The sequence below is a fragment of the Lineus longissimus genome, chromosome 7 (genome assembly GCF_910592395.1).
Source record: "Lineus longissimus chromosome 7, tnLinLong1.2, whole genome shotgun sequence".
NCBI classification, from domain to species: domain Eukaryota; kingdom Metazoa; phylum Nemertea; class Pilidiophora; order Heteronemertea; family Lineidae; genus Lineus; species Lineus longissimus.
In genome coordinates this window covers 21,111,594-21,130,299 of record NC_088314.1, presented here as the reverse complement: position 1 = coordinate 21,130,299, position 18,706 = coordinate 21,111,594, and the positions used below count along the sequence as shown (strand labels likewise).

Sequence of the window (18,706 nt, the reverse complement as noted above, 5' to 3'; positions counted from 1 at the left end):
AGGACAAGAACTGAACCCAAAGTATAGAGATCGTTCTCATGCCTTGTTAATTTTTTTCTTTATTCTTGTATAGCAACCTACGTTGGTGTCCACAGAAATCCCATTAGCTGGTCAAAGGTCAAATGTCAAGGTCTGTTGGGGTCAGCATCATCATGGCGGCGCTGGTATGGACGTGTGGGAGATAGATCATGTGACCCTACTGCCACATCTCCCCAAAACCATGACGCACTTCGTCCAGTTCAATCTCAATCCCAACTGTGAAGACGAGGTTGCTGGAGTGAGGTAAACATTGGTCTAGTACAATCTTTTTTTGGATATGGGGTTATCAGTTTGACTGCTGTGTGAGTCACCTACAAGCTAATACGTCATATGACAACATAGATTAGGAGATTGTCTCATTCTATTCATAACCGTAATAGCCGTGTCTAACGGGACGTTCCCCAGTTTCCCCTCTTCAAGCTTACCTAAATGTAGCTGCTCTTAGGACTAACTGATTGTTTTACTTGTTTTTTAGTGTTTTAATGGAGTATTCCACCAATCACGGCCGGACTTGGCATTTACTTCATTCTGAGTGCCTACCCGGAAGTTGCCGTGGTTCGCCCCAGTTTCTGTCATCCGAGTACCGACCAAGCGGGATTAAAAGGTATTGCTCTGACTATTCAGGCCCGTCCCCTTGCTGTCCCAATGCTTATTGACTATTCAGACCCGTCCCAATGCTCACTAACTAACTATTCAGATCCGTTCCGGGAGCCTGTCCCAATGTTCAATGAATATTCACATGTATAGAAAAGAAAGCAAAGTTGGGTGCCTTGATGAGTTTTTTCAACAACATATTTGATAAGCTCTATTTGTATTTGATGTTGCCAAGGTAATACGGCCAACAATTCGCAATGTTAGCTTCAGATACAATCAATGAATAAGAAGGGTGATGCACCCCCCCCCCGCATTCTTAGTTGTTCTGGATCTTTTTTATCTTTCAGTTGGAGCCGGGTGTTACACCCGTTGCCTTACACCGCCCTGAAGGAAAACACCCGGTTCCGTTGGATCCAGGCAGCAGGAGCAAACACCTTAAGTTGGGCCATCGATGACGGTAAGTGAAACCCTCTTCAAGAAAGGTGTGTTGGGTTCTCGATGACAGTAAGTGAAACCTCCCCAGGAAAGGTGTGTTGGGCCATTGATGACGGTAAGTGAAACCTCCCCAGGAAAGGTGTGTTGGACCATCGATGACGGTAAGTGAAACCTTCCCAAGAAAGGTGTGTTGGGCCATTGATGACGGTAAGTGAAACCTCCCCAGGAAAGGTGTGTTGGGCCATCGATGACGGTAAGTAAAACCTTCCCAAGAAAGGTGTGTTGGGTCCTCGATGACGGTAAGTGAAACCCTCTTCAAGAAAGGTGTGTTGGGTTCTCGATGACAGTAAGTGAAACCTTCCCAGGAAAGGTGTGTTGGGCCATTGATGACGGTAAGTGAAACCTCCCCAGGAAAGGTGTGTTGGACCATCGATGACGGTAAGTAAAACCTTCCCAAGAAAGGTGTGTTGGGTCCTCGATGACGGTAAGTGAAACCCTCTTCAAGAAAGGTGTGTTGGGTTCTCGATGACAGTAAGTGAAACCTTCCCAGGAAAGGTGTGTTGGGCCATTGATGACGGTAAGTGAAACCTCCCCAGGAAAGGTGTGTTGGGTCCTCGATGACGGTAAGTGAAACCTTCCCAGGAAAGGTGTGTTGGGCCATCGATGACGGTAAGTGAAACCTCCCCAGGAAAGGTGTGTTGGGCCATCGATGACGGTAAGTGAACCTCCCAAGGAAAGGTGTGTTTGGCCATCGATGACGGAGAGTGAACCCTTCCCAGGAAAGGTGTGTTGGGCCATCGATGACGGTATGTGAAACCTTCCAAAGAAAGGTGTGTTGGGCCTTCGATGACGGTAATTGAAACCTTCCCAGGAAAAGTGTGTTGGGCCATCGATGACGGTAAGTGAAACCTCCCCAGGAAAGGTGTGTTGGGCCATCGATGACGGAGAGTGAACCCTCCCAAGGAAAGGTGTGATGGGCCATCGGGCGTATCACCTATGTCCGTTTTAAAATAAGCAAATACAAAATGCTGTCTTGTCTTTTCAGTTTACATTGGAGTCTGTCCCGGCGGTTGTTTTGGTCGTGGAACTTGTAATGAGAATACGTGCAAGTGAGTGTACCAAGCCTATCTTACCACCAACACAACAGACTTACTATTTTAGTTAAGGCCTTTGTTTGTAGATGATGTTGTAGGCTTAACGAGTATGTATCAGAAGCTGAATGGCTTAAAGCTAATTTTAAGTATATGGTACAAGTGCGGAATGGTGATTTGGGTGAACATTCTGCTATCAACATCACATTTTAATGTATTGATGCTCAAACTTTCAGGTGTGACGTTGGCTACAGCGGGCCTAGTTGTGAGTTAAGTGTCCGACCCGAGCCCACAATGCTCATCGACCCGCTACATGACCTGCCTACCCTCTCTGACGGGAAGTACTCCAGTGTTCAGGGCGGTATCTTGGGCTATGACTGCGGGGTGGTCAGCAGTGGGAAGGCGATTGTGTTCAATGGTGAGGGAGACAGGCAGTTGGTCACTGTAGATGTCAACACGGCGCATATAAAGTATGTTCCACTCAAATATTCGTTACGTTTATATGCCCTTGCCGGTTTCGGCCTAACCACCCCCATGAAAGCTTGGGTCGAAGTTATTCAAATTTACCCTGATAACCCATTGATAAGACAGTTGAATAACAGAAATTTAGGCCTTGGTGTGAGTGGCCTTGGTTTAAAAACGATATACCGTGTATTGGGATTGGCCTAAATTCTTTTGATGGCGATGTCAGGGGAAAAACGTCCTAAACACGTACTGAAACTCTTTATACATGTGCCGATGGTTTCGTTAAAAACACCTTTATCTTACTTAGAAAGACATTATGTTAATACCGTTCCCTTGGTTCTTGTCTTAGAGTGTATGGCTGATAAGAGATGAAGATAATGTGAATCCGGGAGTGCTTGCTCTCGTAGAATTTCGTAACGAATGTTATGGATGTTGTTACATATTTCTTATAAAAGGAGTTTTCCCTGAGCAGTATTGTCATTTTTGTTTCAAGGTATGTTCAGTTTACCGTGCGCGTTGGGAGCAGGTCGTCCTCCTGCCCGAGTCCAGATCAGGCAACCGAGGCGGTCTATCTGCTCTATTCGTGCGATGGTGGTGTGACGTGGCGTTCGTTGAAACACATGGCTGTGGAAGACCAACACAATGAACCAAAGTAAGATGATAAAGGATATTTTTTGGCAATAGGAGACGGATAGAGAAAGATTGTGAATTGGCTGTTCAGCGTTCCCTTAAAGGTGGTTTCAGAGGAAACATCACCCAGCTAATCAGTATGCGGATTTTTATAATTTGGGAACGATGTGATTTTGGTAACGTGTGTGCATTCCTTTGAAGCGTTGATTTATAATAAATATTTATTATTTTCACTTTTAGAAAAGTTAACATTCGGCTGAATAAAGGGCTCAGGGATAAAGTGTGTCGATTCCGCTGGACTCAACCTCATCACTCTGGCCAAGGCCAGGATGTATGGGCTGTAGATGATATCGCTCTGACTGATAAACTCTACAACACCATCAGTGTGGACTTCAGCGATGTGGTCAAAGTAGGCGAGGTTGCCAGTGTCCATCTTGGGAAGGTATCCACATATTGTGGAAGGAATCGTGTGTTGAGGTAGGTAGGCAAGGTCTGTGGTGGAATGGTTAAAGAGATTAACTCGAAATGAGGCATCTCGGGGATGGCTGACCAGCTAGTCATGATGGCTTGAGAGTAAACATGACACCAGAAGTGTCTTCCTAAGGATAATGTACTAATCAAGAGACATAAAGAGCATGTGTCGGACTGCAATGATATGCAAGCCTTCATAATTCCTAACTCTAAGCTGTTGATGTTGAAATTCTTTTTTAGTTTCGTGGGCGCACCAAAGGTAGGGGAATCTCGCTACTTCAGAACTGACCCAGTGATTATTGGCCCATCATTCATGCTGCAGTTGGACCTTGTCATGGCCTGCAGTGACCTCTATACAAATGGTAAGAGTTACAACGTCAACTTGGAGTACTCTACAGACCATGGAATGAATTGGCGGCTTGTGACTGAACCCTGTCTACCGCCCAAAGTCTGCCCGGGGGATTATGGAATGGGGACTGTATATGAAGCGGTGGAATATAAACAGTGGAGGCGGATCACAGTGCCACTTCCATCAAACACGTGGTATGTATCTTGTGTATGTTATGGTATCTGGCTTATAAAGTTTCATGGTTTTATGCCAGTCGTCACTTCTTTGCCAAAGATCAGCTTTTCGCACGCTTATTCAACCTTCGTACTACGGTACTCACCAATCTCTGTGAGCTCCAGATGTTTTTTTAAAGATAGACGCATGATAGGTGGATTACCCTCCCCCCCCCCCCTCTCCCGAGTAAAAGTATTAAGTTGCCACAAATTTCATCTTCTTCCAGGTCCGGCTCAACTAGATTTCGAGTGGTGCAAGAGAGCTGGTCTCCTACCGAATCCTGGGCCATTGATAATGTTTATATCGGTCAGCAATGTGAAATGATGTGTGGTGGTCACGGTGCTTGCAGAGAGGGTGTGTGTAGGTGAGTGGCCTCAATAGTTCCTGCTCGACATGATTCCAATTGGTACAGGTATATTTGAGAGGGGTTTACATAAATCAAGAGCACTATATGATAATGATACGAATTTCTTTCAGCTGTGATGTGGGTTATGCAGGAGACACTTGCCAACCAAGCGCCCAAGCCAAACCAAAACTTCATACAGACTTCTCCGCCTTCCCGGCCTTGCGGTCCGACTGGGCTATGTTGTACGGCGGGGAGGTGGTCAGCAGTGGCCAGGGTTGTGGTCATGTCTTATCCGGGGAATCGCTGTACTTCTTCAAGGTAATCATTTAAGAACGATTTCCCTTAATGGTTGCACAATACTTTATGGTTTTTGCTTGTGAACTTTCATGATGTGTGTGGCGGTTATCTAATTCATGATGTCCTGATCACCTTCATCCGCTTCAGGGAGGGTGGTAACTGGCGCGTTAGATGTGCGGCGCTCTGACTTGTATTCGATAGAAACATTACATCACGTTCATAATCTATGATGCTGTACATCAAGTCAGGTTCAAGCAGCTTTTCCCTATACCTTCAGCAAGGTCCTCGGATGTTGGTGAGCCATCCGCTGGACACGCGACAGCTTGACTACCTCAGGTTTTACTTCAAGTCAGGGGGTGTGAGCCTCCAGTGCCATGGGATGGAAAGCAGGGACAGACATGTGCTTCTCCAGTACTCGACGGATGGTGGAATCTCATGGTCCTTACTGGAGGAGCTAGTCGGAGGAAGTGGCGTGACAAGGTAGGGCACGAAAATTCAGAATCCTGGTACATCGTGAGTCTTCATGTAGTAGTGGCATCATTCCTACTAGCCCAGGCTGGGGGGAAATTCCCTTTAGCTCAGTCGGTAGAGTGATGGCCCTATAAGCGAGAGGTCCCGGGTTCAATCCCCGGTTGGACCTTGATGTTTTTCCTCTGTTACATTTGGCGCCCAACGTGGTAAAAGGGTACTAATAATTTGTTTAGATGCTGGTGTGTCTTTGGAATATGAATTAACCCTTTGTATCACGGAAGAACCCGGTTGTGAGGACACAACTTTCCCGAACAGGGGGAGTATGTAGTAGTGGCATCATTCCTACTAGCCCAGTCTAGGGGGAAATTCCCTTTAGCTCAGTCGGTAGAGTGATGGCCCTATAAGCGAGAGGTCCCGGGTTCAATCCCCGGTTGGACCTTGATGTTTTTCCTCTGTTACATTCAGATCGTATGTAGACTCATTAATTTCATCACTTGCTCTAACTTGTAACATGTACTTTGACAAATATACATCCAGTATCTTGGCAAACCTGATGAAATAATTTGCCATGTTCACGGATAAAATGTCTGGGGAACAAATGATTCAGTTCTGCGCTTCTAATCTCTGTGGTATTGAGGGACATGGGGTCTATCGAGCCATATACCACAATCTCTCAGAGTACATCATATCTGGACACTTAATCCGGGGGGGGACATTTTTTACTTCTGCACCAGCAGTTACAGACATCATCAAATCCCTTCATGAGAGCAAGGGAAGATCCAAGGAAGGAGAGAAGGTTAGTTTTTAACCTGACAACCTCTCCATTCTTCTTGCTTGACAGGCTTATCCACGCGGAGCTTCCCAAACATGCCAAGACCGGTAACACCATCTTCCGGTGGTGGCAGCCCTCGCATGGGCCTGCAGACCAGTGGACGCTTGATGAGATAGATATCAATCAATACCACCGTCTACAAGCAGCGGAGGATGACTTTGAGGTAATGTAAGGCCCTAACCTAACAATTGCCGAGTTATCTTTGATCATTGTAGTTTTAACAATCAAATGATTGAAATTATTGCTTTTTTCGGGGAGGTCATTGCTTTATATTATGTTGTTCGCCTCAGTTAGGTTAAACTGCAGTGCTACGGCGGCAAATGGTTGGAACCCCTGTCCCAAGTTTGTTACAGTTATCTCGTCTACGACATTAGCATCGCCATGAGTGGTGATTCGGCATGAAACTTGATCAGACTGTATAGTCGTCTTCCTCTTGTAGAGGAATGATATCTATGACAACAAGCTGTGGATGACTGTGACGGAGGGGATGTTGTCTCCATACTGCCAGTCACCCGGAAAGGCGCTCGTGCTTAGCAACCAGCAAACAACCAAGATGGCGCTAACACGTGACCTACTTCTAAAAGATGGCGACGTCATACAGTTCAAGGTACGTGTTGTTAGGATAACCAGGTCTTGCAAATCATAACTTCTTCCCATCTGCCTCGCGTAGTGCCCCGCTTCCAGGTATTCTTCGGCCTTCCTCTGTTTCTTGTCCCTGGGTTGTCATGACAATACCTTGTATTGCGTTCCTGATGAGGTTAATTTTAATATCCCATAGTGGCTCCGTAGCCCATTCCTTTGGTAGCCCCTCAGTTTCCCTGATTACACACACCAGCCCGTACATCATTATTGTTGCTCTGATAGCTTTACCCGAGATCTCGTCAGGTCCTGCTACCTTCTCGCCTTATTGAATTGTACGCCCGTCGCTGGCAAAAACAACCGCAAGCTTTATTTGAATATGGTGTCTAACATGTGTAAAGAGACTCTTCTCGAACGTTCATTATGCTTCAGATAAACGTAGGTTGCTCTAAATCGTTTTCCTTCGAGCACCCTGTCTGGTTTGAGTATTCTCCAGACAACGGTAAGACCTGGCAGCTGGTAACCGAGTCGTGTTACCCTGACGACCATTGCCATGGCAACCACCGAGAGGGGAGTGTTTACTTCAGAGGGACGTACGGAGTGTGGAGCATGGTAGTTCTTCCTGTGTCGCCCAAAATGACCACAGGGTAAGTTAGTTGATAAACATCCCGAGGGGAATCCACTGGAAGTCCCAAAATAAGTTTTCTTTGATGGCTTCTTGAAGGAAGTGAAATACCTTTGATGTGATAAGCTCATAAAAACTGGAGGAATCCGAGTTATGAGGATAAAAATATGTTGCTATTGGAGGTTGGTCCTCGTACCAAAACTTGTTAGAGAGATTAGACGTACAATGGTTGTATAGTTAAAGACGAGGACGCTAGAACTATAACCTGCAGTTCGAATTGCGGTTTGCTGTTCCCTTGCCAAAAGCATGCACCGTAATTGTCGAACATTGACGTCCGGGATGGGATGGTTAAGCTCTAGCTTTAGTCCCAAATGAAGTTCCAGTCATATGGCCAAAATGAAGCAGTTACCTCCAGTGCTAAGCTCTTGGTATTGTATGGGTATGGTGATAGCTTGCCCTTTCGTGCATCTCGTCATGAAGTTAAGCTCATTATTCCAGACGCGTGAACCTGCGATGGCGGCAGGACGGTGAGCAGATGATGAGCTTTGCCCTGGATGATGTCTACATAGGTCATCCCTGCCCGGAGATGTGTAACAACCATGGAGTCTGCGTGGGTCGAATATGTCAATGTGAGGTTGGATACCAAGGTAGATGCGTACATTTCCCTATCTACATTTTAAAATAACCCGTTCTAAGGTTGAGTTTTTGGACTTTAACACTTCTTTCAGGGTATCATTGCTCAGAGGTTTCTTAATCCCAGGATCTTCTAGGGGTGTTGAGGTGTGCAACCCCACTACCGCTTTACACTACGATCGTTGAAGGAGCGAAGGAGCTTGGGAAGTGTACTAATTCATGGCCTCTCCGCACGGAGTCTTGGACTATAATGAATACACAATTACTATATCATTTGCTCTTACTCGCTGAGAACGTTTGAACTCTGTTGATCAATAAGCTGATATCGTTCATCCTTGGTCTATTCAACTTTTGCGCAAATGATAGGCTGTATGACTCATGCGGATATAAAGCGAGGCAAAATGCTTTCTATTTTCTATTCCCTTTATTACAATTCCAGGCCCTAACTGCACATCCAATGATCAATACTCACAGATCATGGTAGACCGTTTCGACACCTTCTATCGGCCCGCCTCCGACTGGCAGGTCATCTACGGTGGCCGGTTAGGAATGGGTTGTGGTATTCTTGACTTTGGTCCATCGCTGTATTTCAGTGGTGAAGGCTCTCGACAGGCGGTCACTAAACCACTTGATGCTACACAAACCAAGTAAGATTACCAAATTAAAGTTGACATTCACTGTGTCTAATGCTGCTGGACTATCTCTCCGATCTCACTTTGATATGAATATTGGCCAAGTGTTGCCCTCCTTGGATCGACCTGCGCATCTCACTGACAAGGGATAAGCTTGATGAGCTGGACATCGAGGTCAAGACCGAGCTGAGAGATGGTGTCGCAGACTCTCACTGCTCTGGAAGTGCAATTTTTACACAGTAATTCGCAAAATGCCCCATCTTTGGTCGATGCTTCCAATGGCGAGTAGACCATACCTGCTCAGTAAGGAGCTTTTTACCAACAGTTGATTATCGCAAATGAAATACAACCAGTTTCATCATGTTCCAGAGTTCTTCAGTTCACTGCAAGAATCGGAAGTAGGAGCGAGAAACCCGGATGTAGCAAACCACGTGACCGTAATGAAGCCATTGTTGTTGATTACTCTACAGACCACGGGATCTTGTGGGAAACTCTAGATTTACTCGACCCGTTCGCTCTAAGTTCAAGACCTCAGTCATTCGATATTGCTCTCCCGCCCGAAGCAAAGACTGTGAAAACAATGTTTAGATGGTGGCAACCGTTAGTTGGGAAAGGTAGGATGCAGAGTTTGAATTGATGAAGCTGTAACTTGGTGCATATCTTAGCCAAGGCTAGGCCAGTAAGAGTTCATTCTCCCCCGGCATTCTGAAGACATGTGCCCTGGAGCTGACCTACCAATAATTAGACACATTGCTATTCTTAAACTTTCACGAGGACGTCTTGCAACCCAACAAGCCATCATGTCTTTATGGCAAGAACATCAGCCCAACATTCTGCCATGCATCATAACAGCAACCCCAGAATCAGTCATGGACCATTTAATTAATGTCAACAGAAAGAACATCGACATGAATGCTCATGAAAGTCTTCTCGACCTGATATGTCATTACTCTCATGTTCTAGGTGCTCATCGTGCCCAGTGGGCAATCGACAACGTGGTGGTCGGTGTAAAAGAGAACAACAAGGACTCGTTCGAAGAGAACTTCTCCCCAATCCAGGCGGACGGATGGTACAGGACGCAGAATGCCATTCCCATGAGGAGCTGCAATGCCAACGATAATGTGCTTTGGTTCAGTAAGAATGGATGTAAGTTGTTTGATCTTTTCTGTTATGGCAGAGGAGTATTCAGGCAAGCCGATGAAAATGATACTTTTCCCTGAACTTGTGAGTCTTTCTTCTGCACTCGTTCCGTTGCACTAATGAAGACTCGCACAGAACATGATGATGAACCGTCTTTGTTGGTTATGTTAGCCTGTGATACGTTCATTGCAAGATTTCTCCTGCTGACTGGTAGCGACTTCAATGATAAATTTTATTTGGCAGCCATTCGCACACCAAGCTATAAAATGTTTCACCCACTCCGGAAAAATTTGATTCCTTTTCAGTTGGCGACAGATACGCAGAGACCTGGGACTACCAAGTCACCGAATCCAGTCTCTTACAGTTTGACATCTCCATGGCCTGCGGGGGACAGTACACCTCGCCTTACGACGTAGGTATCGAGTACTCAACAGACATGGGAAGGAACTGGCGCCCCCTGGTGGAAGAGTGTCTACCACCGAGGAAGGACTGTACGGACTACAAGGCTGGGAGCTTCCTGAAGGCCCAGGAACACAGGAATTGGACGAGAGTTACTTCACTCATACCACGCGATGCAGTGTAGGTATTCATTGATCACCCTCATTCATCATACAAGGTTACCAGCCTCGGTATAAGTAAATTTGTTCAGAATCAACTCTTGGATAAAGACTTGGTGACTTTGACTTTACCATCAATGTCCATTGAGGAATCTCTCTCTTTCAAAAGCTTTTTTCTTCCCTGAATTGTCATGGCCTTTGCCATCGATATATGCTACTGCTACCGTGCCTGGGACCTTGTTCGTGATATAACAATATGTGTACATTGAGGGCTACTCCTAGCAGGGTCAGCCATGCCAGAGAGGCTTAGGGGTAGAGGTCAGGCTAGTTTTGGGGTTGTGCGCGAGGTTAACACCCCTGTCACGTAAAAAAACCCAGAAAACAACAAGCGTTATAGAAACAGCACAAATACACCAATGGAGAGGGGTATCCCAACGGATTAACCAAGCCGCGTGGTAGTTAAAGCCCACTGGATGCCTCAACGCCGAAGACTCTACTCACACCCAGGAGAACAACCCACATAGGGCTGAGTGTGACGAGATGAACATCGATAGGCAGAATTCAACTTGCTTCTGGAGAAACATTTGTCTACTCTGATAATAACGAGCATGGCGCCGCACGCACACACGCATTCCACACAAAAACCGGGAAGGTGCTGATAGTCCAATGCTACGCCCCCACAAATGAAGCAGACTATGACGATAAGTCCATCATCTATGGGAAAATGCAGGCAATTCTATATCAAAGGCAAGAAGGGACATTGTTTTAACTATGAGTCTCTTCAATCTCAACTAGAAAATGACTTCGTGGGCAGAGAACACATCATGGGAAAGGAAGGCTACGAGAGTGGTGAAATCCTTGCCAATTTCTGCTCTATCAGCAATCTGACCATTGGAGGAGCCGTCTTTCCCAACAAGAAGTGTCCCCTGATCACCGCAATGAGTACCAGAATGATCACATCTGTATCTCCAGAATGTTTTGAAGATCAGTGCTGGACGTCTGAAATAAGAGAGGAGCTGATGTTGGATCTGATCGGAGGACCATAGCACCTAAGATCATAGAAAACATAAGCTCAAGCTGGAGAACTCGCCAAGAGTCACTGCCAAACCAGAAATGAGGTACAACACAAAGATTCTCAATGACAAACCCACAAGAGATGCATTCCATGCTGAGATGACAAACGGCTACAAGGTTTTGCAGGTCTGTGAGAGAGAGTCGAGCAGCAATACAGTGGAAGATGAGAGGCTACAGGCAAAGACAGTTTTCACATAGACTTGCAACATTATCCTTGGCAAGAGACTGTAAATACACAAGGAATAGGTCTCAGTTGACACACTGAGGAGGATACACAAGCGGGGAATGAAGAATTTCCTGTTGATCAACAGCAGAACACGAGCTGCAAAAGCAGAAGAATACCAGAGGAACTTTCATGATACGAAGGCCAATTGGAAAGGCAAGGTAATCAGTGTCCAAACGAAACTGCGAATCATCGACTGAAATGTGATGGCAATTCCGTTATATGCCTGTGAAACGTGGAAAAGCACCAAAGCATCCATCCACTAAGCTGCTCTAAGCATTCATCAGCAAGTGTCTGATAAACACCCTCCAGAAACGCTGGGTAGATAGTCAGCAACTAAGAAATGTGGGCGAGAACAGGTCTGGAAGATATGGAGACGCTGGTAACACACTCTGTGGGGGCCGAAGAACATCACATGTCACTCCTTAAGACGGTATCCCCAGGGGAAAAGGGGCAGACCACGTACAACCTGGAGAAGATCCCCTGAGGCAGAGGCGAGGTCCGTAGGACTGGAGCGGAATGACCTGGAGACAGTGGCCAAAGAAGCAGGGACAGAACACGCACAACCTGGAGAAAATTCACTGAAGCAGAGGCAAGGTCCGTTGGACTGGAGCTGAGTGACCTGGAGAGAGCGGTCAAAGAGGCAGGGTCAGGCCACGCACAACATGGATGAGATCAACTAAGGCACAGGCGGGGTCCGTAGGACTGGAGCTGAATGACCTGCAGAGAGTGGTCAAAGAAGTAGGGGCAGGCAACGCACAACCTGGAGAAGATCAACTGAGGTAGTGGCGAGGGCCGCAGGACTGGAGCTGAATGACCTGGAGAGAGTGGCCAAAGACAGAAGGAAGTAGAGAGGAGTTGTGTCTGACCTATGCCGAGTCGGGAAGGAAGAGATAAGTGAATTAGTCTATATGGGAATCACTCCATTTAATGGCTTTCCTCCCAGAGCTAGCCCTGTTAACTGGTCAGTAACCTTCCTCTGCATCGTGTATTTGCACTGCCGCAGTTATCTTTTTACGACCTTGATTTGATCTTCAACCGTTACAGATCCCAAGCCACCAGATTCCGATGGCGTCAGTATGGCAAGAGCACACGTGGAAACCTCTGGGCAATAGACAACATCTACCTCGGGAACGGCTGTGAGTGGATGTGCTCTGGACATGGCTACTGCGCCAAGAAGAAATGCGTGTGAGTAAATAAATAGCTACTGGGTGTGGTTGCAGCATGTTCATGGTTTCCAGTTCTAGTTCCCGAATGACAGTTCACTACTCCCAGGGTTATCACATTCACCTTTCAAACGTAGTGTGAACTTTAAATAACACATGTCTGTCAAAGTCATTTTCGATCAGATATACTTCATTCCTCCCTTTAGTTGTGATCCAGGGTATTCTGGTGATTTTTGCGTCGCCGCTAAAGCTCTGTCAACCAGCATCATCGAGCCATTTGATGCGCCACAAAGCAGAGACACCTGGCGGGAGAGTTATGGAGGCGAGATCTCAAACATGTGCGGGACTGTTGTCAGTGACATGGCTATGACATTCCACAAGGTATGTCCTAACCGCTTTGATCGAAATTATCGTGAGTCTTAGTACTGGTTGTTGGAAAATATGGCCCTGTACAACTGAAACTTAGACACAAAGTCAGTGAACTGATAGTGTATCACCGTGTTCCTTCTTGTGTCGCGGCCATTTTGTGATGACAGCAAGTACATATTACAAAGAAATCTGTGGCAGGACAGTATCCTGTATTGAGCTAAAAGATAATAGACATCATCTCGAAAGCGTTACTAGCTTTACTGTCGTAGGACAGTGTCTTAGCCAGCTGAGGAACAAACTTTAAAACCCAATGTATGAAAACTGAATCATGCAGCCGCGTGTTAGTTGCCTGGTGTCTCATTCGTTCTTCACCAAAGTGTTGAGCCACCTGGTTTTTTTGTGAGCATGTTGCTTCAGCTGACCTCATTCTCGTTTTAGAGTGGACTCCGTATGCTCATCAGCAAAGACATTGACACCAGTAAAGCCTTACATGCTCAGTTCAACTTTCGATTTGGCTGCAACGAGGAAGGGACGTCATTGCCGGAAGAGAACATGGTGCTACTGCAGTATTCTAACAATGGTGGCATCTCTTGGGGGACGCTGTCTGACATCTATTATAATGACCAGGCCAGAGCCAACAAGGGGTAAGATAGACTGACTTTCTCGACGACTGGTCTACTGGTCTCAAAAAGAGCGCTTACTCCGAAGGTTTACTGGCCAAATCATGAACAGGGGAATTAATGCCAAAAGTTCAGTCTCTGCGTTTCGTTTGAGATCATATACTACCAAAGTATAGTATTTCCCGTCCCTAATGGTAACGATTTCAGATACCAAACGCTCCATATCTAATAGAACCAATTCTGGGTTTATTACAATTTGCCTTACTCCTGCACAATCATCATCTCCACCATACCTCTACTCAGTCTTACCTCCACGATTTCGTAATGTGAGGTGACAATCCTCCTTAACTTGGTTAACCATACATTTCCAGGTTCTACAGCATTCCACTGCCACCAACTGCGAAACATAACTCGACCAGGTTCAAGTTTTGGCAGCCCAAGACGGAAGGGCAACTCGTCACTGCGTGGTCTCTAGACAACCTCTTTATAGGAGGCTCAGAGACGATGAACCCTAGTGTAGTTTATGATACATTTGATGGCGAGCCAAACTCTGACCACTGGCTGTTCTGGCCAGGAGGGTCGATAGGGAGCTTCTGTGACGAAAAAATGAGGTATGCAAGCATAGAGTTTTGGGACTGATGATATTGGTGATGTTGGTTCATTTTCAGCGAGAAAAAAAAATTGAAAAAAAACTTTGTACTTCTACTTAAATTCTTTCAGGGGTCAGTCAGTTCAAAACTTTGAAAAGTTTTCAAAGTCAAAAAAAAAAGGGACTGATGATATTGGGGCCATGGCTGCATGAAGTTTGCCAGAGTTGTGCAGGTCAAAGGCTCAACTCGTTATCTTCGCCGTGTCCAAGCTCATCCACCAGCATACTGCTGATTCTGAAAGGCCAAACATGACAAAAATAAAGCGATAAAGTGACATTGATCTCTTTATTGACTTCAGCATGGTTCGGTAATATAGATGGTTACCTCCGTAAAGCAAGGCCTCACGGCTGTAATCTTCTTCAATCTTCTTTTTCAGACCTGGTTCAGTAATGACTGGCTCCTCGTCCATGGTGTTCTACCAGTCTGAGATTGGTGAGCATTCCATCATGACTCAAGACATCGACCTCATGGACAAGACAGTCATACAGTTTGAGGTAAGTTTATAAGGCTTCTGCATGCGCTAGTTATGTATCTGACCCGCAAACACTGCTTTGGAGGAAATCCCAATACCTTCATATTTTGGCAATTCGACTACTTAAAAGAATTTCGGGATTGAGAAGCATCTATTGGAAAGTGCTTTCTTTTCAGCTAAACATTGGTTGCAACACCAAACCAACCTCGCTCTACCCGGTTAGCCTGGAGTACTCAACAGATCATGGTGTCACGTGGAACCTCATCATAGCCCCCTGTACGCATGCGCCAGGATCATGTGACGACAACATGTATGATCCGACTATTTACTACAGTGGAACAACGGCTTATTGGAAGCGAGTAACAGTTCCGTTGACTGGTATCAAACATTGTGGGTAAGTCAGTACCATAAATCATTCCCAAGCATTTTAGTGGTGTGCATACATGAGCTAACACCTCTACACCGTCGTTGTTAAAAGATATGTCTGAAAGGTAATCGGACATAAGAAAAGACTGGCACTTGAAAATCATTTCTGAGAAGTTTGGAATTACATGTACATTGAATAATCTTCGGAACATACAAGTCAACAGACTCAAAACTAACTTCAGAAATTGGAATGTTTCTGCCTGTCGTGGAATCAGTCGAGGAGGGACTTATCTAAGTGGGTAGTCTAATAGACTCTCTTTCCTCGCAGGACAGCTCGTTTCCGCTGGTACCAAGGCGACTTCACATCTCCGCGAAACCCTGCTCCGTCCTGGTCCATAGATAATGTCTACATCGGGATGAAGTGCGACCATCACTGCTCCGGTCATGGGTCGTGTATAAACGGGCTGTTCTGCCAGTGCGATGAGTTCTTTCAGGAGGGACCTACTTGTAGACCTAGTCTACTCTTGCCTCGTTACCTTAAAGATGACTTTGAAGGTAGGCAAGCCATTCATTCGAACATTATCTTCGACATGGCAGTTATATTGCCTAATGTTTTCACTTTCGGAAAGTTGAATAGTTCACATGTATATCAAGAACATGAACGAAGTGGCATATCACTATACTTTCTATCGCGATCTTCAAACCAAGTGGTCGGCACAGAAGAGTACATGATCTGGACGAGGTATATTTACCATCATTGCATGATAAATCTACAGGCACCCCTCAAAAATCATCATTTACATAAACTTTTTCAGGAATAGGCGTAGACACCGCTAAGTGGTTGGTCCACACTGGGGAGGTGTCGGGCTACTGTGGTGATCTCTTCACAGGCTCCAGCGTATACTTCCATGGAAATGGTGACCGAGTTCTCACCACTAGGGATCTGGATCTTACATCAGCGAGGTAGGTCATCGCATGTAATAAACTATAGTCCATATAGCTCATCCTCAACCTCCTCTCTTGTTCACCCGTTTCTTTTGATTAAAATTCTATTCTAAACAGGTTCATCCAGTTCTACCTGAGACTTGGTTGCAGACCGTCCTTGCTGTCTCTCCACGAACCCCCTGTCCTACTGCAGTTATCAACCAATGGTGGCATCACTTGGCAAACTTTAGAGACATTCACCTTCAAAGTGACCGATGTCCAGTACGTATCCATTGAATTTCCCGATGGCGGCAGGGGTAACGCAACTCGAGTGAGATGGTATCAGCCCTCTGCTGCTGGCGTGTTTACAAGAGATTGGGCCATTGACCAGGTAGGAAGTGGCCGTAGACTCAGTGACTGTACATGTCATTTTGTCTCATTCTTAGAGAAAGAACCCTCCTCATATATGGGAGCCCTAAGGCTAAATCTCCATTAAGGCATTTGGATATTATCTCATGTGTTGCATTAGAATCAAATTACTTTATTCTGTTAACAGTATTTACTAGAAGATACGAGTTATTTTGATTATAGGTGTACATTGGCGGTGATACGAGGGGAATCGACGTCCTCAACGACGAGGATTCACCAGAGTCTGACTTCTACTGGCTGATGGTACCGGGGAGCAAGAAGGAAGTGGTATGCGGGTCCGCCCAAAAAGCCATGCATTTCTTTGGTTAGTACTCAAAATTTAGCCAGTTTTTGGGGTGGTTTTGGCCGTACATCCTCCTTTGGATTGATATCGTTCAATTCAAATGTGTAATGTCCTCAAGATAGCATACGGTGCTTCGTGAATCGTTTTGCCAACTACTAACGTTCCCAATAACAACTCTTCTTTCCCTGTCTGATAAAATCTGATGTTAATCTTGTTTGCAGAAGCAGGCCGCATGAGGTATGCAGTGACCACTGACCTGTTGGTGACGGAGAGTACATACGTATATGCAGAGATCAGCCTCGGGTGTGAAGAGGGAGGGGACACGTGTTTTGGTAAGTTCGAATGACTACTCAATATTCGTCATTGGTGCAGAAAGAGCTTTTAGTTGTCAATGGTGAAGTTAACCTAAACCACTTGTTCAAAAACATTTGTTCACACCTGGAATTCGCATGAATTCCTCCAAGTCTGAGTGTGATGGGCTGTGGATGTGATGGGCTAAAGAGAAGATAATCGAGGATAACCTCATAAGCAGATGAAGTACATGTGGGGATGTTCGACCTTGTGATACGGTCTTGCCTGCATAACAGAGTGGAAGGCGACCACGTTAACCATTACGCCTAAAAACATGCTGCATACCACAAATACAAAGGATTAAGTTCATATTAGTTAAACATTGAGGAAACTATGGATATTGCAGTATCGTTTGTTTGTAGTCTATCCTCACTTGTTACAGCTGTGCATCTCGACTTCTCCATGGACATGGGGAAGACCTGGCGGCCCGTTCTTACTGACTGTTTCCCCTCCAAGACCAATTGCACAACCTTCTATCATGGCAGTGTGTTCAACTCAGATGTCTACACTGGATGGAACAGGGTAGTGATACCTCTCCCTCAAACCACCGGGTCAGCTTAAGTTTAAGTGCAAGTTAAAACATTGTATTGCAAATCACAACTAGCTTCATTCAAACAGTAGCCTCTGTACAACTGAAACCAGTCAAAAGCTGCAAAATTAAGCAAGGAATTCCTCCTATCGAAGGAAACAAGAATCTCCTAGAGCAGACAGAGTTGTGGTAAGATTGTTGACGACCTGTGCTCGAGCTCGGTCTTGCTTGGTCGAATCGGCATTAGTTAATATGAGGAGAATGAGTCGAGACACAGAGTTTGAGTGACGTTGCGTTCACTAACAACCTCAGCTCAGTGAGCTTATTTAGACATCTTATACCAATGTCTTGATTGTGTTCTGTGTACTACCTTTAGGTCAAAAGCAACACGCTTCCGCTGGATGCAGCCTGGTGGTTTTAAAACTGCTGATACGTGGGCCATAAGGAATGTGTACATCGGTAACGAATGTCCGTATGCCTGCCTTGGTAGGGGAAGGTGCCGTGCTGGTCACTGCAGGTAGGTACAGTACCGGGATAAAGTGGGGTATCCAGTTGGCTATAAGGGTGTATACATCGGTATCGAGTGTCCGTATGCCTGCCTTGGTAGGGGAAGGAGCTGTGCTGGTCACTGCAGGTAGGTCCAGTATGGGGTATCCAGTGGGCCAGAAGGAATGCATACATTGGTAACGAGTGTCCGTATGCCTGCCTTGGCAGGGGAAGGAGCTGTGCTGGTCACTGCAGGTAGGTCCAGTATGGGGTATCCAGTGGGCCAGAAGGAATGCATACATTGGTAACGAGTGTCCGTATGCCTGCCTTGGCAGGGGAAGGAGCTGTGCTGGTCACTGCAGGTA

The 18,706-nt window shown here is 45.8% G+C and overlaps 1 protein-coding gene across 1 annotated transcript in view; it reads left to right on the top strand.

Annotated features, from left to right (window-relative positions):
• LOC135491258 (reelin-like) overlaps positions 1-18,706 on the top strand; it is a 29,113-nt gene that overhangs the window by 1,916 nt on the left and 8,491 nt on the right. Inside the window, exons 5-36 of the mRNA XM_064776997.1 lie at positions 74-282; positions 515-643; positions 981-1,090; positions 2,114-2,177; positions 2,396-2,629; positions 3,118-3,276; positions 3,495-3,731; positions 3,966-4,268; positions 4,514-4,651; positions 4,765-4,951; positions 5,208-5,410; positions 6,243-6,396; positions 6,673-6,840; positions 7,245-7,459; positions 7,936-8,084; positions 8,510-8,717; positions 9,072-9,316; positions 9,666-9,848; positions 10,148-10,421; positions 12,744-12,884; positions 13,069-13,243; positions 13,670-13,875; positions 14,223-14,462; positions 14,878-14,995; positions 15,150-15,367; positions 15,668-15,894; positions 16,155-16,302; positions 16,402-16,654; positions 16,855-16,996; positions 17,197-17,307; positions 17,709-17,877; positions 18,232-18,372. Of these exons, the coding sequence (XP_064633067.1) occupies positions 74-282; positions 515-643; positions 981-1,090; positions 2,114-2,177; positions 2,396-2,629; positions 3,118-3,276; positions 3,495-3,731; positions 3,966-4,268; positions 4,514-4,651; positions 4,765-4,951; positions 5,208-5,410; positions 6,243-6,396; positions 6,673-6,840; positions 7,245-7,459; positions 7,936-8,084; positions 8,510-8,717; positions 9,072-9,316; positions 9,666-9,848; positions 10,148-10,421; positions 12,744-12,884; positions 13,069-13,243; positions 13,670-13,875; positions 14,223-14,462; positions 14,878-14,995; positions 15,150-15,367; positions 15,668-15,894; positions 16,155-16,302; positions 16,402-16,654; positions 16,855-16,996; positions 17,197-17,307; positions 17,709-17,877; positions 18,232-18,372 (5,858 nt within the window). The remainder of the gene's footprint in view (positions 1-73; positions 283-514; positions 644-980; positions 1,091-2,113; positions 2,178-2,395; positions 2,630-3,117; positions 3,277-3,494; positions 3,732-3,965; positions 4,269-4,513; positions 4,652-4,764; positions 4,952-5,207; positions 5,411-6,242; positions 6,397-6,672; positions 6,841-7,244; positions 7,460-7,935; positions 8,085-8,509; positions 8,718-9,071; positions 9,317-9,665; positions 9,849-10,147; positions 10,422-12,743; positions 12,885-13,068; positions 13,244-13,669; positions 13,876-14,222; positions 14,463-14,877; positions 14,996-15,149; positions 15,368-15,667; positions 15,895-16,154; positions 16,303-16,401; positions 16,655-16,854; positions 16,997-17,196; positions 17,308-17,708; positions 17,878-18,231; positions 18,373-18,706) is intronic.